Source organism: Lemur catta, chromosome 2, assembly GCF_020740605.2.
Source record: "Lemur catta isolate mLemCat1 chromosome 2, mLemCat1.pri, whole genome shotgun sequence".
NCBI lineage: Eukaryota > Metazoa > Chordata > Mammalia > Primates > Lemuridae > Lemur > Lemur catta.
In genome coordinates, this window is record NC_059129.1 from 35,577,678 (window position 1) to 35,604,007 (window position 26,330).

A 26,330-nucleotide genomic window follows, 5' to 3' on the forward strand; every position below is an offset into this window, starting at 1 on the left:
ACTCCCATCCCACAGCCCTAAAAACGTATATAAGCCCACCCAGACTTCTGGGCGGGGCGACTTCTCTGGTTCCACTCTGTGGGTCCCGTGAAGCTCGCCCGGGTCCCTCTCTCGGGGCCTGTTACCCCCACCCGGGAGCCTCTTTATTTATCCCTTTCAACTCTGCTTGTCTTTCTTTCTCTGGCGCCGGCCACTCTAAAAAACCTTACATTTGGTGCTGAAACCCCGGAGGGTGCTTTAACTTTCAGCTGCGCCGCCCCTCCCGTGGACTCCGGTCTTAAAACCTTACAGTCATCCCGGCTCAGATATGCGACACAAAGGGACACGCAGTGGCGTGTTCTCAGCAAGAGGTGAGTGTAACGTGACCATCCACAGTCCAGCCAGTGCGGTCTAGATCTACAGAACTGACCAGACATGACAGCACCACTGAACGGCAATGAAGTCCCACAATCCACAAAACGACTCCCGCTTCACAGCCGCGCGAAACAACTCCTGAGGCAAGAATCTGTAGAAAGTGAAGATCAGTACTAATCGTTTAGAATAAAACCATTTCCAGGCAGCGTCTCCCTTATTCATATAATCACTTCTTCTGCTGATAAGGAAAACCTGCATCTATTACTATATGGCACAGCAGCCACCTGAGACCTCCACCCCTCACGGAAGACCCGAATCAGCCTAATACTAACCTATTACCTGGAGCAACAGCATAACACTAAACCTATTAGCTGGTGCATCAACATAATACTAAACTATTACCTGACACATCAACTAACCTATTACCTGGCGGGCATTAGTAACCTGAAACCCCGCCCCTCGGGCCACCCCAGTTTAATACAAGTGGGAAAAATCGGGTAGACGGGGCTCAGAATTTGGTGGCGAGACCCCTCTGAGCCCACCGGCGAATAAGCCTTGATTGTCCGACTCTCCATGTGCGGCTCGGTTTGTCCTCAGGACCACCGGCTGTAACACTTGCTGGAACACTGCCACTCAATAGCGCAAATTATATTCAGTAGCAGGGATGAATCGATTAAGTGCCTGCTGAAAGCCGCCACTTAACGCAAATCTACGCCTGGAAACCCGAAAGCCTGACGGTAAAAGGAGCCCGACGCTGGGCGGCGCTCAGCATCCCCAACCGCCACCGTCGCCAACGTCTGGGCCTCCTTGGTTTGCGCCCGAGCGCGTCCCCAGCTCTTACTGGCTGCGCGGCCAACGAGCGCGCATGCGTCCTCGCCCGGGGACACTTTTTCTTGAGGAACCCGGAGGCGAGCACTAGAAGGCGGAATAGTCGTGAGCCGGCAGGGGCTTCCGGCGGCAGCTAGCCGTGATTGGTGGAGCCTAGGAGACGGGGCGGGGCACCGGGGAATTCGAATAGGAGAGGCGGGCCAAAGGGAGGACTGGAATAGACTGGGGGCCTAGGCGCAGCTGGGGCGACGCGAGATGGCGGCCGCGGCGACCTCAGGTACGCGAGCCTGGCCTGGCCGAGGCAGGGCACCAGTGGTCTGGAGCCTTGTGGAGTAATGCGTCGGAGTCTGATCTGGGCTCCGTGGGTTGCCCGGGGGAGGCCAGAATGGCGCGGGGGCGGGGAGAAGGGCAGTGTGGGGGGTCGCAGGCTCGCAGCCCGCCTCGCTTCCCTGTTTCCTCCTCGCTGCTCCGGTCCGTACACCAGGGCCTCCGGGCCCAAGCGTTTGGTTCGAGTCCGACGTACTTTTCCTTTGAGAGCTTCAGTTTCTTTGTCTGTAAAATAGGGGCAGTGACCCCATCTCTAGGGATAATTTGAGAAAGCAAGAGAAAAGTGGCGAACGCTCTAACTGTAAGGACAAAAAGAAAGGAGATGGGTGCATGTTTTAGGGGAAGGGTTTTGTGTATGACGTGGTGTCTGGGCGCGGAGAGGACCCTGAGAGATGCAGGAGGGCAGCTGAGGTTCAGACCGGGCTGCAGCTGGGCTTGAGTTGACAGCATAAGATGTGCTGAGATCACAGAAAAGGTAAATAAGGGCCTGTTTCCTCTCTAGCCGTGGAAGTGAATGGTATTTTAGTGTTGGAACGGCTGTTAGGACACTCAAAATCTTGTATTTGTTTACCTGTGCCTCTCCTCCTGCAGACTGACTTTTGCTCAGTGATTTGAGCCCCTTAATGTTTGTTAGGCCCTGTGGGGAAACAGATATTTAGGAGAATGCCTAACATTTCTTGAGCCTTTGCCAAGCACAGTTGTAAGCATTTTATGGTGATGAACCATTTAATAGCCACACAATGCTATGAGGTGGTTACTATTATAGTCTTTGTTTTACACACGAGGAAGCTGAGGCACAGATGGGTTAAATAGTTTGCTTAAAGTTAACACAACTAATACATATTGGGGCCTGAATTGACTCTTAGGCAGTCTGATTCTAGACTCTGCTCATTATGCCCGAGTACTTTCTATTCCTGCTGTGCACAACCTCCCCTCCCCCTTCCAAGACCCACTGTGTCTGGAACATAGTAGATACCATAAAAATGTTTGTGTTTGAGTGGGCCGGGCACGGAGGCTTACGCCTGTAATCCCAGCACTCTGGGAGGCTGAGGCAGGAGGATCGCTTAAGGTCAGGAGTTCAAGATCAGCCTGAGCAAGAGTGAGATACCGTCCTACTAAAAATAGAAAAAAATTAGCTGAACAACTAAAAATATATAGAAAAAATTAGCCGGGCATGGTGGCGCATGCCTGTAGTCCCAGTTACTTGGGAGGCTGAGGCAGAAGGATTGCTTAAGCCCAGGAGTTTGAGGTTGCTGTGAGCTAGGCTGACGCCACGGCACTCTAGCTGTGCAACAGAGTGAGACTCTGTCTCCAAAAAAAAAAAAAAAAAAAAATGCTTGAGTGAATATTGCCGCTTCCCTAGAGGAGCTTATAGTCTGTTTCAATAGATTGTCACATAAACAGATGTAATGTAATGAAACACAATGGGAGATAAGTATAAAATGCTATAGAGTGTGTGAAATCTGAATTAAACCCTTGGCTATTCTGGGAGTTCTTCATTAAAGGAGTGATGTTTGAGGTGGGTTTCAAAGGTTAGACAGGAGTTTGCCAGGCTTTGGCTGGGAAGAAAAGAACAGCGTTTTCTTATTTATAATGTAAAGAGAGGTCAAGATGCTCTCTTGGCTTAATTTCTTCATCAATAAAAGGGAGAAGAGCTAAGCTGAATGAAATTTGGGAATTGTGGGCGAGGGGAAAATTAGAAGTACTAGCCTCGCCCAACTCCAGGGTTGTTTTTGTGTTGAAAGAGATAGGTACTGTAAGCAGTTATGTATGCTTGCCTCCCTTCCCTCTCCTGGACTGGAGCTCTGGAGCAGGAATGGCAGTGAGCCATTTTTATGATGAAAATGGGAAACGAACGAGTCAATGATTATGTTAGTTCATTCAGCAAATCTTAATTTGTTCAACAAATACTCCCTTTGGGTCTACTCTATGCCAGGCATTGGGGATAGAAAGGTGAGCCAGGGGAAAGCTTGTTCTCACAGAGTTAAGTCAGCTGGAGAAGACTACAGACATGCAATCACAGTAGGGTGTGATGAATGCTTGGATGGAGGAGCTAAAGAGAGCTGTGGGTGCACCTGATAAAGCCTTAGTGGGAGTGGGGTAGTAATGCCTACAAGGTATGGTGATTTTTTTCTTAAGGGGAATTAAGATTTAATTGTTCACCTCAATTGTGGGGTGGGGGGTTAGGGGTGGTGGTGCAGTGGTGAAGAAGATATTCCAGGGAGAGAGAATAGCCTGTCCAAAGGCTCAGAGTTGTAAGAGAACTGCATTGTTTTGTAAAAACTGAAGGATATTCATTATGGCCAAGAACTTTCAATGCAAAGAAGGAAGTGGGGAGAGAATGATTGGAGGGGAGTGAGACTGGAGGCAGGGACACAGGCTGTTGAGATGATGATGATGATCTTGGACAAAGGTAGTACAGTGGGTATGGAGAGAAGTGGACTCATTCAAGAGATATTTTAAAAGATATTTAATAGAATTGATAGATGTTAACGATTAACTGATGTGAGAGGTAAGAGAAGGTGGAATTAAAGACTCCCACCTTTGGGGTTGATGCCATTCATTTACATGAGCAAAGGGGCAGGATGAGGTTGCAGAGAGAAGGGGAAGGGTTCAGTTTAGGACAGGTGGAGTTTGAGGTACCTGAGAACCTTTTAAGAGATGTCAGGGCAGCTGCTCTTAGTGTGGATTTGCATTTCAGGAGAGAGCTCTGGTGCGGAGGTGTGGAAGAGGAGTCATTAGCATTAAGATGGTAATTGAAGCCAAAAGGGTAGGTGACCATGCCCAAGAAATAAATTTGAGTGGTCTCAACTGGGGGCAGTTTTGTTCCCCCATTGGACACTGGTGATGTCTAGAGACTTTTTTTGGTTGTTACAACTTGGGGAGTGGGTGTGGGTAATGCTACTGGCATCTAGTAGGTATGTGCCAACAGCTTAAATGCACAGGACAGCCCCACAACAAAGAATTATCTAGCCCAAAATGTCAGTAGTGCTCAAGTTGAGAAACCCTGGTCTAGAGAAGGATAGAAGGAGCCTAGGAAAAACATTTAAGACTGGCAGAACCGAGGAGTGAACAGAGAACCAGTAAGACAACCAGGAAAGTAAGTGGCATGGAAAAGTGTATCTACCAAGAGTCTTGAATACTGCTGGTTAGTCAAATAGGGTTGAGACTGAGTGTGCTTTTTGGACCTGGCAATATTGGTGACCCAGCTGAATAGTGAGGGCAGAAACAAGCTGCAAGGGTTGAGGAGAGGGTAGCAAGAGAAAGGTTATAATAAAAATAGCTAACATTGAGCACTTGCTGCCAGGCATGGTGCTAAACATTGTATGTACATTATTGTATGTACAACATTGTATGTACATTATTACATTCTTGTGAACGTAGATACTGTTATTTTTATAAAGAGAAGCTTGAGAGTCCACTGAGGTTTAGGGTGGTTAAATAACCTTCCCAAGGTTACAACTAGTCAGTGGAACTTGTCTCTGTCTCCAGGTTCCATGAGGATACAAAGATGAAAGGGCTAAGGAGGCCTGGGGATTCACATAAAGGACTTCATTTGAAGCTCTGTCACTAAGTAGCTGTTGACCATGGTCAAGTCAGCTAATCCCTCTATACTGAGGTTTCCTCATCTGAAAAATGGGGGAGGGGTGAATATAAAACACTGAACTTTTTGCCAAATACTGTTCTAAGCACTTTTACCTGAATTACCTTCATTACTCCCCTAACAACCGAACAAGTAGGTATTTTTTATTTATTCCCATTTTACAGTTAAGGAAAGTGAGGCACAGGGATGGAAAATCATCTCCCCAGCTTATTTATATTTTTCTTTATTTCAAAATATTAAGGGAGTACAAATGTGTAATGCTTAAGTCAGGGTTTTTGGTATGCCCATCACCAGAATAGTGTTCATTATACCCAAAAGGTAAGTTTTTAGCCCTCAACACCCTTCCACCCTCCCTGCTTCTTGGTTTCCAATGTCCTTCATATCTCTTTGTGCACGTGTATATCCATTATTTAGCTTCCACTTATTAGTGAGAACGTATGGTGTTTGCTTTTCCATTCCTGAGATACTTAAGATAATGGTCTCCAGTTCCATCCAAGTTGCTGCAAATGACATTATTTCATTCCTTTTTATAGTTGAGTGGTACTCCATGATTTGTGTATATATACACACCACATTTTCTTTACTCATGAATTAATGGGCATTTAGGTTGATTCCACATCTTTGTAATTATGGTTTGTGCTGCGGCAAACATTCGAGCACAGGTATCTTTTTTATAACTTCTTTTCCTTTGGGTAGATACCCAGCAATGAGATTGGTGGACCGAATGGTAGGTCTACATTTATTTCTTTGAGGAATATCCATACTGTTTCCCATAGAGGTTGTACTAATTTGCAGTACTACCAATAGTGTTCCTTTCTTTCTGCATCCATGCCAGCACATATTTTTTGACCTTTTAATAATGGCATTCTGATAGGGATAAAGTGGTAGGTATCTCATTGTAGTTTTAATTTGCATTTCCCTGATGATGTTGAGCATTTTTTCATATGTTGGCCATTTGTCTGTCTTCTGAAAATCTTCTGTTCATGTCTTTTGCCCCCCAGGTTATTTAATTAGTTGTAACTGGCAAAGCTGGGATTTGAACCCAGGCCATTTTATCTTGCGTAGTGAAACTACCTACTAAGTCACTATGCTGGCATTTGACCTGTTACTTTTTTTAATCCTCATAAAGCCCTTTCAAGACCGGAAACCAAGGCACATGGATGTTAAGTCATTTGCCCAAGGCCACAAGCTAATAAATGCCAGAGCTAGAATTCAAATTCAGTTCTGTCTGACCAGAATCTATACCATTCCTCATCACAGACTTCCCCTACCTCTTCCCCTTGTATTAATCACTGAGATTCCTTAAGTGCTTCTATATCTGCTATCTTTCTCTGTTCTCCAAAAAAAAAAAAAAAAAAAAAACCTGGAAAAGCGAGGCAGAGAAAGCTCCTGCACACATTTTTCACGTATCAGTGAACCCCTCTGCACCTCAGTTTTCTGTCTGCACACGTGCACAGGTTTTTACCTGCTTGCTCCTGACTTTCAGTATTGCCAGGAGGAGCAAATGAGAACTAGATGTGCTTTGTAAAACAGTAAGTGAAAAATGGTGTTACTAGCCCCACTTATCAGATGAAGGAAGAGAGCCTCAGTTTTTGAAATAGGCCATCTGCTTATGAGCATGCCTTATTTACCTGTAACATTCTTTCCAGGGGAAATCCATCTGCATTTTTGTCTTGCTGTTTCTGTGTTGGCAGCATATACCAACCAGCCTTTTGTCTTCTGTGAGGCCTATGGCTCCCAGCAACCAGCTGCTGCCACCACCAAGGAGGAGCCAAGAGTTTTCCCAGTTGATACGCAATAGGGAGGCAATATGGCATCATCATTAAAAGCAAATTTTTGGAGGGGAAGAGATATAGGTTTGAATTCTGCTATTAGTTGAGGGCTGCAACAGTATGCTATCCTCCTCATAAGATTTTTTTTGTTCATTTAATCCTCAAAAAGGCTTTTTAAAGTTTTATCTTCATTGTATTTTCTGATAATAAAAATAATTCATACTTTTTTTCAAATGACTTAGGTTTAATCATCAGAAGCAAACTAAGTGGAAAACTTACAAGAAAAGAATTACATGTCAGTGCTTTTTGCAGACTGACTTGGGACAGAAGGGGCTTGAGGCTACTCCTCAACCTGATCCCTTCCAAACAAAGATGTCCATAGTGTTGTTATTTTTTAAAAATGCAAATATTACAGTATTGCAGAACTGGATAACATAAAAAATAGTCACATAATCCCCCATCAAGAGAAAACCATCGTTAACAGTTGGTGGGGGCAATATGTACATACATCTAAATATGTACTATAAATCCCAGGTAAGAAGTAAGAGGCACAGAAGTCAGGCAGTTCATTGTCTGGTTTTAGATAGAGTCAAATATCAACTCTTTTAATCCTTAGAACAACCCTGTGAGGTGCTGGTCTACTTAAACCTTGGCAATTTGAAACCTGTTCCAGCAGCAGCAGGAGCAGGAGGGAGCTTGTTAGAAATGCAAAATCTCAGTTAGAAATGCAAAATCTCAGGCATCTCCCCAGGGACTGAAGCTGAATCTGCATTTTAACAAGATTTTTCAGGTTATTTGTGTATACACCGCAGTCTGAGAAGCCTCCTCTATATGCCACTGAACCTACTTATAGAGCAGAGAAAGAACTGGGGCCATGCTTGAGGGTGGCCACAGGACAAACAGGGCAGAAAGAACGTCCCTGAAGTGAGCTGTGACTCCTGGCCCTTCCAGCAAAGTTGGTCTCCACTACTTCTGACACTATACTTCATTCCTAAAAGTTATCTTGTCTCCAGGAGCTGGTCGCTGCCGGCTAAGCAAGGTGGGGGCTGGAAGGCGCCCACCTCCAGCTCGAGTAAGGGTGGCTGTGCGACTGCGGCCATTTGTGGATGGAACAGCCGGACCAAGTGACCCCCCCTGTGTACGGGGCATGGACAGCTGCTCTCTAGAAATTGCCAACTGGAGGAACCACCAGGAGACTCTCAAATACCAGTAAGGTTCAGGCCACTCTTCTCTCATGCCATCACCTCTCTCTCCTTGGCCTACTCACATTATCACTTCCCCAGAGAATTTCTCAGACCTGCCCCTCCAGGATCCTTGCTCTCTCCTCAGCACCACTTTGTTCCCCACACTGTCATTTGTTCATTCAGGAAATGTTCATGGGTGCCCACTGTGACAGGTCCTTTCTAGGATACTGTAGGGAAAGACTGGAGGCTGAATCAGACACACATTACTGTTCACAGCCTTGTGGGGGAAACAGGCCCAAAGGGAGGAAGAAGTGGCAAAGGTGAGCAGGGGATCTCCAAGTAGGGTCTGGGCGGGGGGTGGCCATGTGGGAAGGGTTAGAGGAACATAGACCAGCCACCCAACCCAGGCTGCAGTTGGGTAGTGTCAGAAGACCACCAAGATTTGGGGACAGAACTCACAAGGACAGCTGCTTTAAAATCCCATTGAGAATTTAAAGTTCAAACTCTCTAGCCTGTTATTCTAGGCCAAGGGGTGGCAAACCAGGGACTACAGGTCAACTCTAACTAGAAGTCTTTTAGTATTAATAAATAAAGTTTTATCATTTATTCATATGTTGTCTATAACTGCTTTATTTTCTTTTTTTTTTTTGAGACAGAGTCTCACTCTGTTGCCCGGGCTAGAGTGAGTGCCGTGGCATCAGCCTAGCTCACAGCAACCTCAAACTCCTGGGCTTAAGCGATCCTCCTGCCTCAGCCTCCCGAGTAGCTGGGACTACAGGCATGCGCCACCATGCCCGGCTAATTTTTTCTATGTAGATTTTTACTTGTCCAGATAATTTTTATTTCTATTTTTAGTAGAGACAGGGTCTCGCTCAGGCCGGTCTTGAACTCCTGACCTCGAGCGATCCACTCACCTCGGCCTCCCAGAGGGCTAGGATTACAGGTGTGAGCCACTGCATCCGGCCTATAACTGCTTTCTAATTGCAATGGCAGAGTTGAGTAGTTGTAAAAAGGAAGCATATGACCCACAAAACCTAGAATGTTTACTGTCTCGCTCTTTACAAAAAAGTTTGCTGATTCCCAATCCAGGCCCTTGATAATTTGGCCTCAGTTTCTTTCCAGCCTCATCCCCTTCAACATGTACTAAACTCTCTGGTGTGGCCTAAGCCATAGCTTCTCCCTCAGAGTGCAGTGAATGGGCTACAGGTATGTTGCATCTACTCCAGTCCTAAGCAGCATCCTCTGTTTTCCCCATTATGGTATATAAATACAATGTTCTATACATGTTGCCATGTGAAAAAGATTGGGAAACCCTGCTCTTTCACATCTTGTCTTTTCTATGTGCTATTCTTGATACTTAGAATTTCTTTCTTTCCCTTCTTTCTGTCAAAATCCTCCTCCTTGAGCAGAATCAGTTATACCTTCTAGTGGGTTCTCATCTTTGTTTCCTAAATCACAGCAAAGTATGGGTAATTAACCCACCAGATCGCAAAACTCCCAAGACCAGGGACATCAGATTCATCTTTGTATGAAACACCGAGACTAGGACGGAGTAGGTGTTCAGTGGATGCTTTTTAAGATCTTTGTGCAAGAAAAGGGATAGGGACTTTCTTTTAAATCTAAGGTCTGGATGAAAATCCCTGCCCCTCCCCCACAACACATACATGCAAATTCCTTCCTTTCTTCCTGCCTATAGGTTTGATGCCTTCTATGGGGAGAGGAGCACTCAGCAGGACATCTATGCAGGTTCAGTGCAGCCCATCCTAAGGCACTTGCTAGAAGGACAGAATGCCAGTGTGCTTGCCTATGGGCCCACAGGAGCAGGTGAGGGAGCCAGATGGGGAAGAGCTATGGGTTAGAAAAGGCTAGAAATGGAGAGGAAACTCTCAAAGCTTTCTCTACTCTTTCCCCAGGGAAGACCCACACAATGCTGGGAAGCCCAGAGCAACCTGGAGTGATTCCGCGGGCTCTTATGGACCTCCTACAGCTCACAAGGGAGGAGGGAGCTGAGGGCCGGCCATGGGCCCTCTCTGTTACTATGTCCTACTTAGAGATCTACCAGGAAAAGGTAAGGCCCCATTCTCGTTGGGAGGGAAGAAACAAAGGGTCTAAGTAAGACTTAGATCTAGAACATAAAGCTCTGCCCTAGCAAGGAGGACCTGGAAAGACAGAGGTTGGGGTAGCAGATGGTACAACTCAGAATCCAGCAGAGAAAAGCAGACTGATCCCCCAAGGAAGCAAGCAGCCTATGTATGGAGAATTGGCCTTACCTCTCCCTGCTCTAACAGGTATTAGACCTCTTAGACCCTGCATCAGGGGACCTGGTGATCCGAGAAGATTGTCGGGGAAATATCCTGATACCTGGCCTCACACAGAAGCCCATAACTAGCTTTGCTGATTTTGAGCGGCACTTCCTACCAGCCAGTCGAAACCGGACTGTAGGAGCCACGCGGCTCAACCAGCGCTCTTCTCGCAGTCATGCTGTGCTCCTGGTCAAGGTGAGGCCCACTGACACAGTGAGGACCTGGGAAACCCCTGGAGCCTAAGCTAACTCAGCCTGGGACTTTTGTTCTTACCCCCAGGTGGACCAGCGGGAACGTTTGGCCCCATTTCGCCAGCGGGAGGGGAAACTCTACCTGATTGACTTGGCTGGTTCAGAGGACAACCGGCGCACAGGCAACAAGGGCCTTCGGCTGAAAGAGAGTGGAGCCATCAACACCTCCCTCTTTGTACTGGGCAAGGTGGTAGATGCACTGAACCAGGGCCTCCCTCGTGTGCCTTACCGGGACAGCAAGCTCACTCGCTTATTGCAGGTCAGGGCAAAAGAAGCTGGAGAAGGAGGCTCTCAGGCTGGTTGGGGAATAGCAGTCAAGGAACAGGAAGGCTGGGCTTCTCACTCATCCACTCTGCCTGACCCCCATCCCTCAGGACTCTCTGGGTGGCTCAGCCCACAGCATCCTCATTGCCAACATTGCCCCTGAGAGATGCTTCTACCTAGATACAGTCTCTGCACTCAACTTTGCTGCCAGATCCAAAGAGGTGATCAACCGGCCTTTTACCAATGAGAGCCTACAGCTTCACGGTGAGGACTGGGGGAGGCAGGCGTGGAAAGGCTGGGTCTGGAAATTAGGGAGTTTGCTGAAGCCACCAAGCATATGCACAGAGGCTGACCACCTCCCATCCCTCTCCACTCACTTCCAATCTTCTTCTAGTCTTGGCACCTGTTAAGCTGTCTCAGAAAGAACTACTAGGCCCATCAGAGGCGAAGAGAGCTCGAGCCCCTGAGGAAGAGGAGATTGGGAGCCCTGAGCCCACAGCAGCCCCAGCCTCTGCCTCCCAGAAACTCAGGTGAGCAGTGGGGCCTTAGGTATATCCCCTTCCTATTGTGTCTGGCTTAGCTGGAGAGTTGCAATGGGGTTAGCCTGTCAGATCCTTGAGCAGAGACAGCTGTGAACTTGTTCCTCTTCCAGTGAATTCACCCAAATCCTACTGTTGAATTCACTGAAGTGCTAAGATCAATCCATCCTCAGTGCAGCTGCCTTGGGGACCTAAGGAGCCTTGGCTCCTAGCCAACCCCTCCCTTTCCATTTTCCAATCCCTTTAGCCATCAGCACACCCTCAAATTTTGGGGCAGTTATTTCAAGGATGAGCAAGGAATAATCTGGATCAGATCTTTCAGGTCCAGAGGATGAGAGCAAAGCAAAAGAGATGTGGAAGAGACAGAGAGACGTCTCACTGAGACTTCTCCATCTGTGTCAGGGCCCAGCCTCTCTGTGACTCTCCAAGGAGCTGGTTGCTGTCCTAATTTTGCCCTGCTTCTACCCTCAATCCAGAAAAAGTCTCTAAACCAAGTCCCTTGTGTGTGTACCTCCTGCCCCAACTCTGATGGCCCCACTTCATGGCCCAATATGTACTAATCCTCAGGTCGCCTCTGTTCGGCGGACTTACTTTCTATGTCTGGGCACTTGATTCCCCTCCACTCCTCAACTCCAAGGAGCCAGCTGCAGTTTTAACTTTGCCCTGTTCCTACCCCCTGGACCTAATAAAACCTCTAAACTGTATAGGTCCTAAAAGTACTGAACAGAGGTGATCTGAGGAGGCCAAGGACTAGTATACATTCTGCCCCAGGGGACTATTGTTGAGTAAGATGCTTGCTCACTCATGACCCCATCTATGCCTTGTCTTTCCCAAGCTGTCTGTCAGCAGTTCCCTCCTATGTGCACAAACTCAGAGAAACTTAACACAGGCAAGCTCTCTGCCAAATAGGCACTCTAAGGGGAAGCCTGGAGCTGGAGCTTCACCAGACCTAGACAGACCCTGTCATTGCGGGGTTCACTTCAGGAGAGGAAGTAAGGCGAAAATACCAGTGTATGATGCCAGGTAGACAGTACCCAGCGTAAGGGAGGGAGTAGCTGCTTGTTCTGTGGGAGCCAAGTGGGAAGAAATGATTTCTAGTCCACATATTTTCTGATCCTGCTCTTCGAGGCAGTTGTACATAAAGAACAGGACAATTCCTGTCCTCAAAGAGCTAGTTCCCAGTGGAGGAAAGAAGGTGCACAATCAAGCTAGGCATCATGGGAAAGATAATTGAGATCAGATGTAAGGAGGTGAGGGGAAAAATATTCTAGGTGAAAGGAATGAATGTTAGACATTACCATGCTCAGATTAAGTCAGGACTGTGCTTGAACAAGCCTTTCCTACTGCCTGCAAGATATAAGGGCTTGGAGGGCTTGGCAGTTGAGGTCTTCAGTGGCTTTCAAATCCCTGGTAAAGACTTCTTCTGTGAAGCTTTCCCCAACTGCTCCTCCAAGTGGATAGGCACTCAGCCCTTGCTGTCACCCTATCATGAATGCTTCCACGGCAGGGCAATGTCTTAAATCCCTGATACCCCCTGGCACTCAGGTGTTCACTAAATGCTTGTTCTCATCTGATTTTCTCGCATCCCTGAGAGATTACTTCACCTGATGAAGACACTGCACCCAGAGAGGCTAAATGACTTGTTTAGGGTTGCCTAACAAGTTAACATCGGGGTTCTGGAACCATAGGATATACCAAGTTAAGGCATGATGAGGGGAATCCTGTTGTACAGAATGTGATGAGGAGGTGGGTGGAGAGTAACCTCTTTGTCTGCTCAGTCCCCTGCAGAAACTAAGCAGCATGGACCCAGCCATGCTGGAGCGCCTCCTAAACTTGGACCGTCTGCTGGGCTCCCAAGGGAGCCAGGGGGCCCCTCTGCTGAGTACCCCAAGGCGAGAGCGGATGGTGCTCATGAAGACAGTGGAGGAGAAGGACTTGGAGATTGAGGTTAAGTGTTAGTTGTGGGGGAGGAGTGGGAGGTGGTAGCTGGGATTCCTACTGGCTTTGAGAAGCAATCCTAAGATCCTCAGGGAAAGACACTCAAAGGCTGTGTCCATAATTGGGTTCAGTTTTCACCCAACTTTGGAAGTTCCCCAGCTTCTGCTTCAATGACCTTAACATAGCTAAACTTAGAAAAATAATTGAGATCAGATGTGTGGTGGTGAGAAGGAAAATGTCCCAAGTAAAAAGAACAAATGTTAAACATTGCGTTTCCTAAAACCCAGCCCACATTAAGTGAGGATTCTGCTTGAACAGTCTTTCCCTTCAGTATTTCCAAAGAAGTTTGTTCCACCTCTGGGCAATCCCCCAATCATTAGAAAGCCCTTAATTACATTGGGCCCTACCTGTCTCCTGGTAGCTTCTCCCATTGGTCCTAGCCCTGCATACTCACCCTGCTAATCTACTACCTTTCAAGCTGCCCTGGAGTTGAGTCTGGGTCACAACTCTCCCTGATCCTTTCCAACAGAGGCTTAAGATGAAACAAAAAGAACTGGAGGCCAAGGTGCTGGCCCAGGAAGTTGCGGACCCAAAGGAGAAAGAGAATTACTCTCCCACAATGCTCCGACCCCTTTCCCATCGCACAGTTACAGTGGCAAAGCCCCTGAAAAAGGCTGTGGTGATGCCCCTACAACTGAGTGAGTTTGGCTTCAGAGGCCAGGAGGGCCCGGATAACTGAGTTCCCGTAAGGGAGGAAGTGTTAGCAGCTGTCCTCATCTCACTTGTGTTCTCCCACCATATGCCAGTCCCAGGGAGGGTGGGGAGGATCTGAAGCAGCGTTGGGTGCTCTGCCCTCGGCTTTTAGTACAATGGTGTAGACAGACAAGTACGTGATTGATTATAATGCAAAACCAACTGAGATTACTCTCAAATATAGGTATAAGAAAAGGCATGTGGAAACACAACAAAAGGTTAACTCAGGGTGCAGGGGAGCTGGGGAATCAGAAAGGGGAGAACCAAGTGGCTACAGGGGAGGGTGAAAAGTGGCCTCCGTCCTGACTCCAATTCTCAATTCCTATTTTTTCAGTTCAGGAGCAGGCAGCATCCCCAAATACTGAGATTCATATTCTGAAGAATAAAGGCCGGAAGAGAAAGGTGAGAGTAGCTGGAGGCTTAGGCTACACCTAGCACAAGTCTTTCAAACTTGCTCACCCCCTGCATGCAGTGATGGTACCTGCATTTAGGGTAAAAGGAATGATAAGGATGTTCCCAGCAAAGTGGGTGTCCACTACCTGTTTCTTTCCTTCCTTCCTGATGGCTCCTGCGCTCAGTAGCTACTTACTAGGTAGTGTGTAGCCTGGCTCCTGCCCTCTACAAACTTAAGAGAGAAAACTTATGGAAATATGACTGAAGCACACAGGAATCTCTCTCTCTCACACACACACACCCCTGCGAAAATGAAACACCACTAGAACTGCCCAAAACTGAGGGGTGGAGGGAAGGCAAGTCATTCATTGCCAGCAGTGAAGGAGAGCTTATTCTTTCCTTTTTAGAGATGAGGTGCCAGATTTAAAAGTGTCCTTTGTGCTTTACACTTATTTAATGATCTTCACAGTAACTCTATGAGAAAGGAACTAGTATTACCACTAGGTACTAGTATTAACTCTCACAAGTTGCATATAATGAGCATTAGCCCAGAGGGAAGGATTTTTTGGGAGGATACTTGATAGGAAAGAGGCTGGAGCGGGCAGGGAGGTAGCTGGTGCTAGGTTCCTAGTCTTGGCAGAGGAGTCCAAAGCACTTTGCCGCTGTTTCTGTCACTTACCTTCCCTTGCCTCATAGCTGGAGTCCCCGGATGCCTCAGAGCCTGAGGTGAGGGCTGAGGACTGCTGGGAGCTACAGATCAGCCCGGAGCTACTGGCCCATGGGCGCCAAAAGATACTGGATCTGCTAAATGAAGGCTCAGCCCGGGATCTGCGCAGCCTACAACGCATTGGCCCGAAGAAGGCCCAGCTCATTGTGGGCTGGAGGGAGCTCCATGGCCCCTTCAGCCAGGTAACAGGGAAGGGCAGCCATGGAGTGGGGCTGGGGGAGACCTGGCACTCCCTAAACGCCCTTTCCCCATTGCTGCTGTGCTGCCAGGTGGAGGACCTGGAACTCGTGGAGGGCATAACCGGGAAACAGATGGAGTCATTCCTGAAGGTAAGGTCCTGGCTGTGCCGTGCCCCTGCCCTGCCTGGCCTGTGCCTAGCTCTAACGTTGCTTTCCCCTTCCCTTCTGTGTTGCAGGCGAACATCCTGGGTCTTGCCGCTGGCCAGCGCTGTGGCCCCTCCTGACTGCCATCTCCTGCGTTTTGTTTTTTTCTTAATCCTTGTATAACCGCGTATTGTGTTGTAAATAGAGTTTTTACTCCGGTGCTGCAGTCTGGTTTTTGGCGGGGCGGGGCCGCGGTATAATCGCCCTGGGGGTGGGCCACGAGCTCCGCCAGCCAACCTCTTTGGGCGCCATTTTGGGGAGACCATGAACCAACGCCGGATTGTAAATAAACTGCTGGAGTGGCGAGGGGAAAGGACGGTGGCCGAAAGGAAGCAAAAGGCTCAAACCCAAGCCCGAGAACGACGACCGTTAGGCGGGCGCGCGCTCAGGGATTAGCCCCGCCCCATCCGTACCCCCCGCGCGCGCTCCTATTCTCCCGCTCAGCAACGACAGCGGTATTGTGCGCGTGCGCGCGAAATAACGGCCGCTGGCGGAGGGAGGAGGGGGGTGGAATCGTTGAAGGGGGAAAGAGGAGAGAAGCCGCCCTGTCTCCCGCGCGCCCACCACCTGCACCGTCGTCAGCCAATCAGCAGCCGTCTCAGGGGGTCTCGCGCTTGGGGCGACTTGGGCTGCTGGGTGGTTCCCCCGTCCCTCCTCCCGCCGGAGTCCCTCTCGCACCTCCCCCTCCCGCTGGCCCCGCGCGCGCTCGCGCTCGCGCCCGCTCCAGCCTCTTGTGTGTCCTCGCGCCCCCCGCCCGCCAGCCCGCCCCGCGCGCAGTGTGCTCGGCTCCCCCCACCCTCCTCCTCCCCTCCCGCCCGCCCCGCGCGCCTCCTCCCCGGGTTCCCCTCCCCCACTGCCGCCGCCTCCTCCTCCCGCCCCAGGGTGAGCGCGAGCCACCTCCCTCCCTCCCTCCGCCATGGATCCCAGCAACTGGAGCAGCTTCATCTTCCAGGTAACAACCCCCTCCCCCCCGCCCCCACCCCCTTCCCACACCCCCTCCTGCCCGCCCTCCCTCCCGTCCCACCCCCCCTCCGCGCGCCCGGTGCGCGCGCAGCTGTCCCCCTCCCTCCCTCGCGCCCTCCCCCGCCCTCCCCGAGGCGCCGGATGGGCGCGCGCGCGGCGGGGGCCGAGGCTGCTCCCTCGCTCCCCCCACCCCGCCCCGCCAGGCTCCAACCGCCGCCGCCGCCGCCGCCGCCGCCGCCCGGGCCCCCGCCCCCGGTCCCTGGTCCCCGGCCCCGCGGGGCCTCCCGCCCCCACCCAGGGGGCGTCGCCGCCGCCGTCGCCGCGGCGCTCCGCGGCCCGCAAGGCACCCTCCTTCCCTCCCTCCCGCCGGCCGGGGTGCGCGGGCAGCGGGGCGGCCCGCGGGCCATGCGTTCGGCGCGGCCCAGCCCGGCCGGCCGGGGGCGGCGCCCCGAGCCCGGGCCCCGCGCGGCCCGCGCCCCCGGCCCCCGCTGAGCCCCGGGGGCCCCGCTGTGACCGAGGCCATGTTCCCCGTGTTCCCTTGCACGCTGCTGGCCCCCCCCCTTCCCCGTGCTGGGCCTGGACTCCCGGGGGGTGGGCGGCCTCATGAACTCCTTCCCGCCACCTCAGGGTCACGCCCAGAACCCCCTGCAGGTCGGGGCTGAGCTCCAGTCCCGCTTCTTTGCCTCCCAGGGCTGCGCCCAGAGTCCATTCCAGGTGAGTAGGGGCCGGCCGTGGCGGGCCGGGCCGGGAGGGCGCCAGCCCGCGCCCGCGGCCCACACGGCGCCTTGTCTCCGCAGGCCGCGCCGGCGCCCCCACCCACGCCCCAGGCCCCGGCGGCCGAGCCCCTCCAGGTGGACTTGCTCCCGGTTCTCGCTGCCGCCCAGGAGTCCGCCGCGGCAGCAGCCGCCGCCGCCGCCGCGGCCGCCGTCGCTGCTGCGCCCCCGACCCCAGCCGCCGCCTCCACAGTGGACACAGCGGCCCTGAAGCAGCCGCCGGCGCCCCCTCCGCCACCCCCGCCCGTGTCGGCGCCCGCTGCCGAGGCCGCACCTCCCGCCTCTGCCGCCACCATAGCCGCAGCGGCCGCCACTGCCGTCGTAGCCCCAACCTCGACGGTCGCCGTGGCCCCTGTCGCGTCTGCCTTGGAGAAGAAGACAAAGAGCAAGGGGCCCTATATCTGTGCTCTGTGCGCCAAGGAGTTCAAGAACGGCTACAACCTCCGGAGGCACGAAGCCATCCACACAGGAGCCAAGGCCGGCCGGGTCCCCTCGGGTGCTATGAAGATGCCCACCATGGTGCCCCTGAGCCTCCTGAGCGTGCCCCAGCTGAGCGGGGCCGGCGGGGGAGGGGGAGAGGCGGGGGCCGGCGGCGGCGCGGCCGCAGTGGCAGCCGGTGGCGTGGTGACAACGACCGCCTCGGGAAAGCGCATCCGGAAGAACCACGCCTGCGAGATGTGCGGCAAGGCCTTCCGCGACGTCTACCACCTGAACCGACACAAGCTGTCGCACTCGGACGAGAAGCCCTACCAGTGCCCGGTGTGCCAGCAGCGCTTCAAGCGCAAGGACCGCATGAGCTACCACGTGCGCTCACATGACGGCGCTGTGCACAAGCCCTACAACTGCTCCCACTGTGGCAAGAGCTTCTCCCGGTGTGCACGGGGCCTCGGCCGCCCGCTGGGCCGGTGGGGAGGGAGGGACGGCCGCGGAGGTGGCCTGGCCGAGGCTGGCGGGGAGGGAAGCGGCTCGGCGGACGGGGCCTGGTAGCCCCTCCCAGGGAGGAGGGAGGAAAGCCGCTCCCGGTTTCCAGGGAGAGGGGGTGGCGCTCTGCCGAGGAGGTGGGGCTCGGGCCGACTGACAGCGCGTGTGGGAGGCAGCGGCGGCCGCCGGCCCGAGGGGAGGGATTTCCTGCTCGAGTGGCACCGTGAGGGCCCGGGCTCCGGGAGCAAACGCAGGGGCTCTGGCAAGGCCTTTGGACAGAGTTTGGCAGATTTGGGGCACATCTCCTCAGCCCTAACCCCAACCCCAACGTGTCCCCAGGCCGGATCACCTCAACAGTCACGTCAGACAAGTGCACTCAACAGAACGGCCCTTCAAATGTGAGGTAGGAAGTCCGCCTCCTCCTGTCCTGGTTTTCATGATGTTGATCCTCATTGTAGCTGTCTGAGTTCAGCCTCTCAGACCCCCTTTTTCTCTCTCTTCTTTTTGCCTTTTCACTCCATTTTCTCATCCCTTCTTCAAGACCTCGTCATCTCACTCCCATTTCCTACAGATCAAAGATCCCCAAGGCTCTGATTCCTTTAGCCTCTTGCTCCCCGCTCCCCACTCCCCGAAGCTTTAACTCTCCTGTGACACCCCCCACGCCCCTCCCCCCTCCCCAGAAATGTGAGGCAGCTTTTGCTACGAAGGATCGACTCCGGGCACACACAGTACGACACGAGGAGAAGGTGCCATGTCACGTGTGTGGCAAGATGCTGAGCTCGGCTTATATTTCGGACCACATGAAGGTGCACAGCCAGGGCCCTCACCATGTCTGTGAGCTCTGCAACAAAGGTACATGTTGACGAATGCCGGGAGGGCAGGGACCAGGGTGGGCACCAGCCAGAGGTCCTTTCACAGTTGTGGGTTAAGAGTGCTGTAGCCAAGAGCTCGTGGCATCTAGAGTCTTTTAGGAGGTAAACACAGCAGTACTGAGAACAACTGAACATCATTAAATTCTAAGAAGTTACAGCCAGAGGAGAAGGTGTACCAGAAAGATTGAACCTCTTGGGTGTGCGTGGGACAACGGGAGTGGGGCACGGCTGCTTTGGGGAAGGAAACAGTCAAGAAAGCCAGTTCCCAAGAGTCAGGACATTAGATTTCAGCTGTGCAGCCACAAGTTCTTGTCTCTAGCTCCTGGGGCAAGTGGAGTGCCTCGGCAGGGGTTAGCAAGCAAGCAGCCTGCCCCAGTAGCAGGTTAAGCTGCTTTTAAACAGGCTCACATGTTCACTGAGAAACTGGGCTGAGACTGTGTGGCACTGGAGGGAGGGGACACAGCCGGCTCTGCTGAGGGTCAACCCTTCAAGGGGCTAGGAATCAGCGTCCTGTCATCCCAGGTGAGATCTCCCAGCTGTGGAGAATGAGCTGTGTAGGTACCAAGGCTGAGAAGCAGGCACCACTCGAACCAGGCCCCAGCTCAGGGAGGGGCTGTGCCCCCAACCTGCCCTAGCAGAGTAGTTGGCCCCAAGCTACCAAGGATGTGGTGGGAGGAGGACAGGGCCATTTGAGGAGGGCGTCCCCAGCCTAGGAGAACAGCCCCGTCTCTGGGGTCTCCACCTGGCTGACCCCCATCCCCATCCCAATCCACCCCCCAATAGGCTTCACCACGGCAGCATACCTGCGCATCCACGCGGTGAAGGACCATGGGCTCCAGGCCCCGCGGGCTGACCGCATCCTGTGCAAGCTGTGCAGCGTGCACTGCAAGACCCCTGCCCAGCTGGCCGGCCACATGCAGACCCATCTGGGGGGGGCCGCCCCCCCTGTCCCGGGAGACGCCCCCCAGCCACAGCCCACCTGCTGAGGGGGACCCCTGCACCCACCAGGCAAGGCGTGGGTCATGGCTGGGGGGCGGGATGGGGTGTGTGGGACAAGGGGTCTCAAAGGGCCCAATAGGGGATCTCAGGAAGGCCAGGGATGCCCATCTGTCACTCAGCTTACAGGAGAACTCTGACTAATGATGCAGGCCAAAGCCTCTGGGGACCACATTAAAATTGAGCAACGGCTGTGTCCCAGGGGAAGTAGTCTGGGAAGGAGTCTGGGGTAAGGGGCAAGGCTCTTGCCATTCAGATCGCGCTGTGATCTCCTGGTGTTTCTCCTTGTGCAGGTACTGGTGAAGTTTGTCCAATGGCAGCGGCGGCGGCGGCGGCAGCAGCAGCAGCAGCAGCAGCAGCAGCAGTGGCAGCCCCTCCCACAGCTGTGGGCTCCCTCTCGGGGGCTGAGGGGGTGCCTGTGAGCTCTCAGCCACTTCCCTCCCAGCCCTGGTGAGCTCCAAGTTGGTGGGGGAGAGGGGAGAGTGGAGGAAAGTCTCTTGGTACAGTCTCCTCTTCCCCTTCTTTTCTCATCGATTCCTCACTATTTCCTCCACCAACCAAGGAGCCTCCAGAAGAAAAGGAGGAAGAAATGTTTTCTTAGGGGAATTCACTAGGTTTTAACGATTGTTTCTCCTGCTCCTCTCTTCCTATCAGACCTGACCCCACACACACCGCTCCCCTTGGTTGTGTTGAAGTCCCCTGGACAGTGGGCAGGGGTGGCAGAGGACAGGAGCAGCCACTGCCCTTACTTACCCCCTCTCCTCTCTGTAACCCCAGCCCTGTCCTCCCAGGGATCCGTGAGCCTTTTCCCTCCGTGGTCCCCTTGCCCTCCTTCAGCCCCCTCTCCCCCTCTGTCTGCTGCCCCTCTCTGGGGAGTTGGTGCTTTCTTTTTTTCTTTTTTCTTTTTTTTCCCAGGGGGAGGGAGGAGAGGAAGGAGGGGAATCAAAGACTCTGTCCTAGAGAGGGAAGGAGGTGAGGTGAGATTTGAGACCGGCAGAGGCTGTACCTTCATAATGTGGGGTTGTTTGGGGTTAAGCCCTAAACATCATCCTACTTGAGAATCTGTCAGGGGGAGAAAGTCAAGGGGAGCAAAAGAAGGAGCCAGGAGGGGCCAGAGGCAGAACAAGAAATGGAATCTTAGGGGAGTGGGAAAATGTGGGGATCCAGGGACCAGAGGTGCTTCCCCAGGGGTTGGGGGAATGCAGCCACAGTGTCTCCCCCTTCCCTCTTCCACCCCAGCTCCAGCCCTGGTCTTTTCTTTTCATCCCTCTTCCCCACGACAGAAGTTCTGGCCCTGGCCATGTCATCGTGTTCCTGTGTCCCCTGCATGTTCCCCACCCTCCACCCCCTCCTTTTGCGCGGACCCCATTACAATAAATTTTAAATAAAACCTGGCTCTGGCTCTGGATTGAATGAATTGCCCTCACCCAGCCCCTTGTCCCCACCCCCAAGGAGTTTCTTCCTGGCTTGGTGTCTGTCCCAGTGTAGCTCTGGGGCTCTGGCTCCTCCCTCAGGGGCAGCCCTAGTGGCTGCAGCACAGATGTAGGGTGGGGCTGAGACTCCAGTGGCTGTGGAGAGCAAGTGCCAGGACTCCCAGGTCTCGGGAATACCCAACCCCGAAAGGCCCAGAATAGCCACTGGAGGCTTGACGAAGCCGGTTAGAAACCCAAACAGCTGCTGCTCCCCCGTCCACATCCACACCCACAGCCGCTGTGCAGAATCCCCGCCGGATACCTGCACACCCTCAGGCCCTGAACGGTGGTGGCTGACGATGCGGCTGCAGAAAGGCTGGGGAGTCTGAGCCCTGGGACTGGGAGCAGTAAGGTGGCGATCAGAAGCTGCACTCGTCCCCCTCGTTCTTGGCAAGGTCCCCCCTGTGTTTACACCGGCTCCTCTGCCCCAGCCCCTTGCTGCTCCAGGCTGTCCGTGCAGCGTCTGCTTGCCCCTTGGAATTGCTTTTCCTTTCCTTGCTGGTCCTTTCCAAGGACTGTTTCTTGAGCCTTCCAGTACCCATTTCTGCTGCTCCTTTCTCGGGGCTAGGGATACCCGTTCTGCAGGGTCCCTTCTCGGAAACCGCACCCTGCTCCTCTGCAGCCTCCGCGCATTTTGCCCTATCTCCCTCGCCCTCTTTCCGCTTGTAGGGGCGCCTTCACCCTGTCCAGCCTGCCTCGCTGGTCCTGTCTCTCCACGCAGACCCCTCTCCGTTTTCCCCAACACCCTGTCTCTGCCAGGACCCCCGGTGACCGTTGGCGGGAGGGGCCGGGGACTTAGGAAGGGGGCGCCCCGCAAGGAGGCGCGCGTGGGAAGGGGCAGGGAGGGGGCCCAAGTGGTCCCCGGGCCGGTTGCCTGGGTAACGCGTGGCTCCCTTGGGCTGGCCGGGAGGGGCCAGAGGCTCGCGAGGGGCGGGGGCGGCGCGCGGCGGTGGAACGTAGGGGAGGGGACCAGAGAGGAGGGGATGAGCAAACCAGAGGGGAGAGGTGGGGAGACCCGCCGCCTCCTCCCTCGCTCGCTCGCTGACTTGCTCCCTCCCGGGCTGCGGCTGCTGCAGCGGCAGCAGGAGCAGTCCGGAGACCGGCGTCGAGGTGAGACAGGGACCGACTGAGGCTGCGGGTAGGAGTGGACCGAGGGCCGACGCCGGGCGGGTTGCACGGGAATGCGGGCGCCTGGCGGGCTGGCTGGTGGTGCTGGGCACGCAGCGCCATCGGGAGAAGGAGGTGCCGGCGCAGCGAGGGCGAGGGAAACCCTGGGAGAGGGGCTGAGAAGGGGCTCGGAAGAGATAACCAGGTCTCCCGGAGAGGGGCGGGGGCGTCCGTGCCCCAGATGCGCAGCAAGAAAACCCGCACCGCCTGGGCCCCGGGAGGAGGGGACGATGCGGAGGGGGTGGAATGTGAGTGTTGGGTCCTCTGCCCCGTCTGCCTGTCGGAGTGTCTGGGTGTCTGCACAGCTTGTTGATTTCGGTGTGCTGGGGCATCTGCTGGGATCTGAGAGTCTGGATCTGTTGGGTGGACCCAGGAAAGAACCCTGGGGAGGGTCCTGTTTACAAAAGGGTTAATCTTCCCCAGGGCTCTCCAAGCGGAAGACTTTATGAGTAGAGCACTTCTCCCCCAGGGATGTCCCACCCCAAGGCAAAGGAAACCCCAACTTTTCTTCCTCTCCTCAGAGACAGCCCAAAGCTGGCCTGAGACAGAAGCCTGGCCCTCTGGGGCCTACAGTGCTTTAAAGTCCCTCTGCCCTTTCCTCACACCAAGTCTATCTCCTCCTCTTCCAGGGTTTGCTGCTGTCTCTGTTATTCCATCCTCCCCCCCACCCCCCACCCCCGGGGGGCCCTCACCCCTCTCAAGATGGCAGCCAGCAGCTCTGAGATCTCTGAGATGAAGGGGGTTGAGGAGAGTCCTGAGACCCAGGGAGAAGGGCCTGGCCATTCTGAAACTGAAACTGGCCCTCTCCAGGTCCTAGCAGGGGTCCCAGACCAGCCAGGGGCCCTGGAGCCAGGCTCAGACACCACTGGGACCTCTATGGACTCAGGGCCTAAGGCTGGGCTGGCTCCAGAAACCACAGAGACCCCAGCTGGGGCCCCAGAAACAGCCCAGGCCAGAGACCTCAGCTTAAGCCCAGGAGGGGAATCAAAGGCCAACTGCAGCCTGGAAGAAGCATGCCAAGAGCCAGCATCCAAGCCAGAAGTGAAAGAAGAGGCCACTGCAGACCAGGGGGCCCAGCTGGAGTCTGCAGCCCCGCCTGAACCAGCCTCTGAGCCTGCTCCCCAGCTGGACCCCCAGCCAGAGCCCCAGCCAGGTTCCCAGCCCACCCCCAAGCCAGCTTCCCAGCCAGAGGCCCCCACCCAGGAGGACCCCACCCCTGAGGTCCTAACTGAGAGGGTAGGGGAAAAGCAAGAGAATGGGGCAGTGGTCCCACTGCAGGCTGGTGATGGTGAAGTAGTCCCAGCCCCCCAGCCTCACTCACCACCCTCAACAAAATCCCCCCCAGCCAATGGGGCTCCCCCCCGAGTGCTGCAGCAGCTGGTTGAGGAGGATCGACTAGGAAGGGCTCACAGTGGGCGTCCAGGATCTCCCCGAGGTAGCCTGAGCCGCCACCCCAGCTCCCAGCTGGCAGGGCCTGGGGTGGAGGGGGGTGAAGGCACCCAGAAACCTCGGGACTACATCATCCTTGCCATCTTATCCTGCTTCTGCCCTATGTGGCCTGTCAACATCGTGGCCTTCGCTTATGCCGTCATGGTGAGCCCCATGGGACCCTGGCCCAGGCCTGCTGTGGCTCCCAGCTTCCTGCCAGCACTAGGACAGAGCCCCAGGAGTAATCATGCCTTCTGTCCCCTCTCTGCATGAATTCCACTTCCCCAGTTACAGGGCCTTTGCTGGCCTCTCCCTAGAAGCTACTCTCTGAGCCACCACTGCCCTGCCCTTTAGGTGGGAGGGATATGCAGATGCAGGTTTCACACAGCCTTGCTGACCCGTGCCTTCCTCTCCCTGCCTCTCCAATCCCCCTTCCTCCCTTAACCACTGCCCATGGGGTTGGCCTCTCTCTTCTGGACGACTCTTTCACCTGATCCCTGCTGGGCTGGCTTCTCCTGACCCTGGCCATGGTGCCTCCACCCCTCACCCTAACCCCAGTCACGGAACAGCCTGCAGCAGGGAGATGTGGATGGGGCCCAGCGTCTGGGCCGCGTGGCCAAGCTCTTAAGCATCGTGGCGCTGGTGGGGGGGGTCCTCATCATCATCGCCTCCTGCGTCATCAACTTAGGCGGTGAGTGGGGTTTGGGGACAGGCAGGGGAGGAATGGAAGGGTTGACAAGGGCAGCTTTACTAACCCCTGCCCCTGCTCTCTCCTGTCTGTCCTTACCTCTCCTTTGTCTCTCCTTGTCTCACCCCACCCTCCTCCCCTTGTCTCTGTCTGCCCTTCCCTCTCCTCTCCCACAGTGTATAAGTGAGGGGCTCTGCCCTGCATTCCAAGACTTTCCTTCCTGTTGGGAGCTGCCTTGGGCCCATCCTTCCCCTGGGGGGAGCCCAATCGATGGCTCTGGCCCCCACCCCTAGGGACCAAGGGAGCCTGAGCAGAGCCTTGTTTACAGCTTCTTTCCTGCTCCTGCATCCTGCCAGGCTCCTCTGCCAACTGTAGGCCTCCCTTCTCCCTGCACTGTTTCCAACCTCCCTGCACTTCTGCCTGCATCCCCTCTAACCTCTTGCCCCCCACCTCCACCCCCGTTCCTGCACTTCTGGAAACCTCCCTGCACTTCTGGAAACCTCCCTGAACATCTCCCAAACTCTCTTCGCTCTCAGCCTCCCTGCATCTCTCCTAGCCTCTCCCTGCATTCTCCCAGCCTCCTGAGTTCTCTGGAACTCAACCCTGGCCTCCTCCTCCCAACTTTCATTGTCTTGGCATCTTCCCCATTCCTTCCTTCATTCCCTTTATCATCTCCCTCTTCCTTCTCCACAGGCCCCGCCCCCTTCATCTCCCCTTGGCATCCTCTTCTCCAGCCTCCTGCCATCATTTATTCTGCAAAAACTCCAGCACTTAGATCAGGCTGGGGAAGGGGGAGTAGTCTCGGAGGGGGCTCCCTAGCCCCGGGCTCCGACTGTTCTCTGCTGGGACCACTCAGGCCCAGACGCCCCCAGGGTGCCTTGCGGCTTGCAGAGCTGGCAAGCCAGGCCTTGTTTGGGAACTTGTGCAAGGGTGGCCAGTACTGGCTCCTAACGCGCACAGGGAAGGAAGGAGCGCTGCGGCTGACCCTTGCCTGGTCAGCCTGAGTTGACTCCCCTGACCTGGGCTTTTTAACCCCGGCCAGTGAGTTTCTTTCTTCAAGGTGTTGAGGATAGGGTCATTCATGTGCTTTGTAAGGAAAGAATCCAAAAAAATAGGACCAAAGCTCCCAGCTGCAGGGAGCGAAGGAGGGGCGGGGAGCTCTATAATTATTTTCTAAGATGACAAGGGAGGTTTGTTGCACGCGACAGCCCGCAGAGGAGGCGGAGACCCAGCTACAAGGAGGTTTCGAGTTGGCGGGTTGGTTTTTTTTTTCCTAAAAAAAGATTGGGGGAAAAAACTAAAATTCTTTTTTAAAAGGATATATCAAACTGATTTCTCCCTTTTTGTATGCCGGATGCTGCATGAGTCTGAAACACCAATAAACGGAGACTGCATGAGACTCGCCTCCGGCCTCAGTCCCTGCGTTCGTC

At 54.0% G+C, this 26,330-nt stretch overlaps 3 protein-coding genes across 5 annotated transcripts; all 3 read left to right on the forward strand.

The window, feature by feature from the left end:
- Positions 1-1,357: 1,357 nt before the first annotated feature.
- KIF22 (kinesin family member 22) lies at positions 1,358-15,780 on the forward strand. The gene is made up of 14 exons (XM_045543365.1): positions 1,358-1,459; positions 7,899-8,094; positions 9,766-9,893; positions 9,983-10,137; positions 10,358-10,567; positions 10,652-10,882; positions 10,998-11,151; positions 11,282-11,417; positions 13,205-13,373; positions 13,894-14,062; positions 14,452-14,519; positions 15,207-15,419; positions 15,507-15,566; positions 15,653-15,780. The coding sequence occupies exons 1-14, from the start codon at positions 1,438-1,440 to the stop codon at positions 15,698-15,700; spliced, it is 1,959 nt and encodes a 652-aa protein (XP_045399321.1). The 5' UTR covers positions 1,358-1,437; the 3' UTR covers positions 15,701-15,780.
- Positions 15,781-16,465: 685 nt separating this feature from the next.
- MAZ (MYC associated zinc finger protein) lies at positions 16,466-21,539 on the forward strand. Of its 2 annotated transcripts, none has more exons than XM_045543367.1 (6): positions 16,466-16,572; positions 17,211-17,297; positions 17,381-18,228; positions 18,617-18,680; positions 18,958-19,129; positions 19,933-20,155. In XM_045543367.1, exons 1-6 carry the CDS (start codon positions 16,537-16,539, stop codon positions 20,133-20,135), a joined length of 1,410 nt encoding a protein of 469 aa, XP_045399323.1. In that variant the 5' UTR covers positions 16,466-16,536; the 3' UTR covers positions 20,136-20,155. The 2 variants fall into 2 exon arrangements, with proteins under 2 accessions (XP_045399323.1, XP_045399324.1); XM_045543368.1 differs by lacking the exon at positions 19,933-20,155 and adding an exon at positions 20,439-21,539 and having other exon boundaries at positions 16,467-16,572.
- Positions 21,540-22,513: 974 nt separating this feature from the next.
- PRRT2 (proline rich transmembrane protein 2) lies at positions 22,514-26,297 on the forward strand. 2 transcript variants are annotated; one of them, XM_045543371.1, is made up of 4 exons: positions 22,514-22,727; positions 23,414-24,377; positions 24,771-24,903; positions 25,594-26,297. In XM_045543371.1, exons 2-4 carry the CDS (start codon positions 23,487-23,489, stop codon positions 25,902-25,904), a joined length of 1,335 nt encoding a protein of 444 aa, XP_045399327.1. In that variant the 5' UTR covers positions 22,514-22,727; positions 23,414-23,486; the 3' UTR covers positions 25,905-26,297. The 2 variants fall into 2 exon arrangements, with proteins under 2 accessions (XP_045399327.1, XP_045399328.1); XM_045543372.1 differs by having other exon boundaries at positions 22,632-22,727; positions 25,077-25,757.
- Positions 26,298-26,330: the final 33 nt, after the last annotated feature.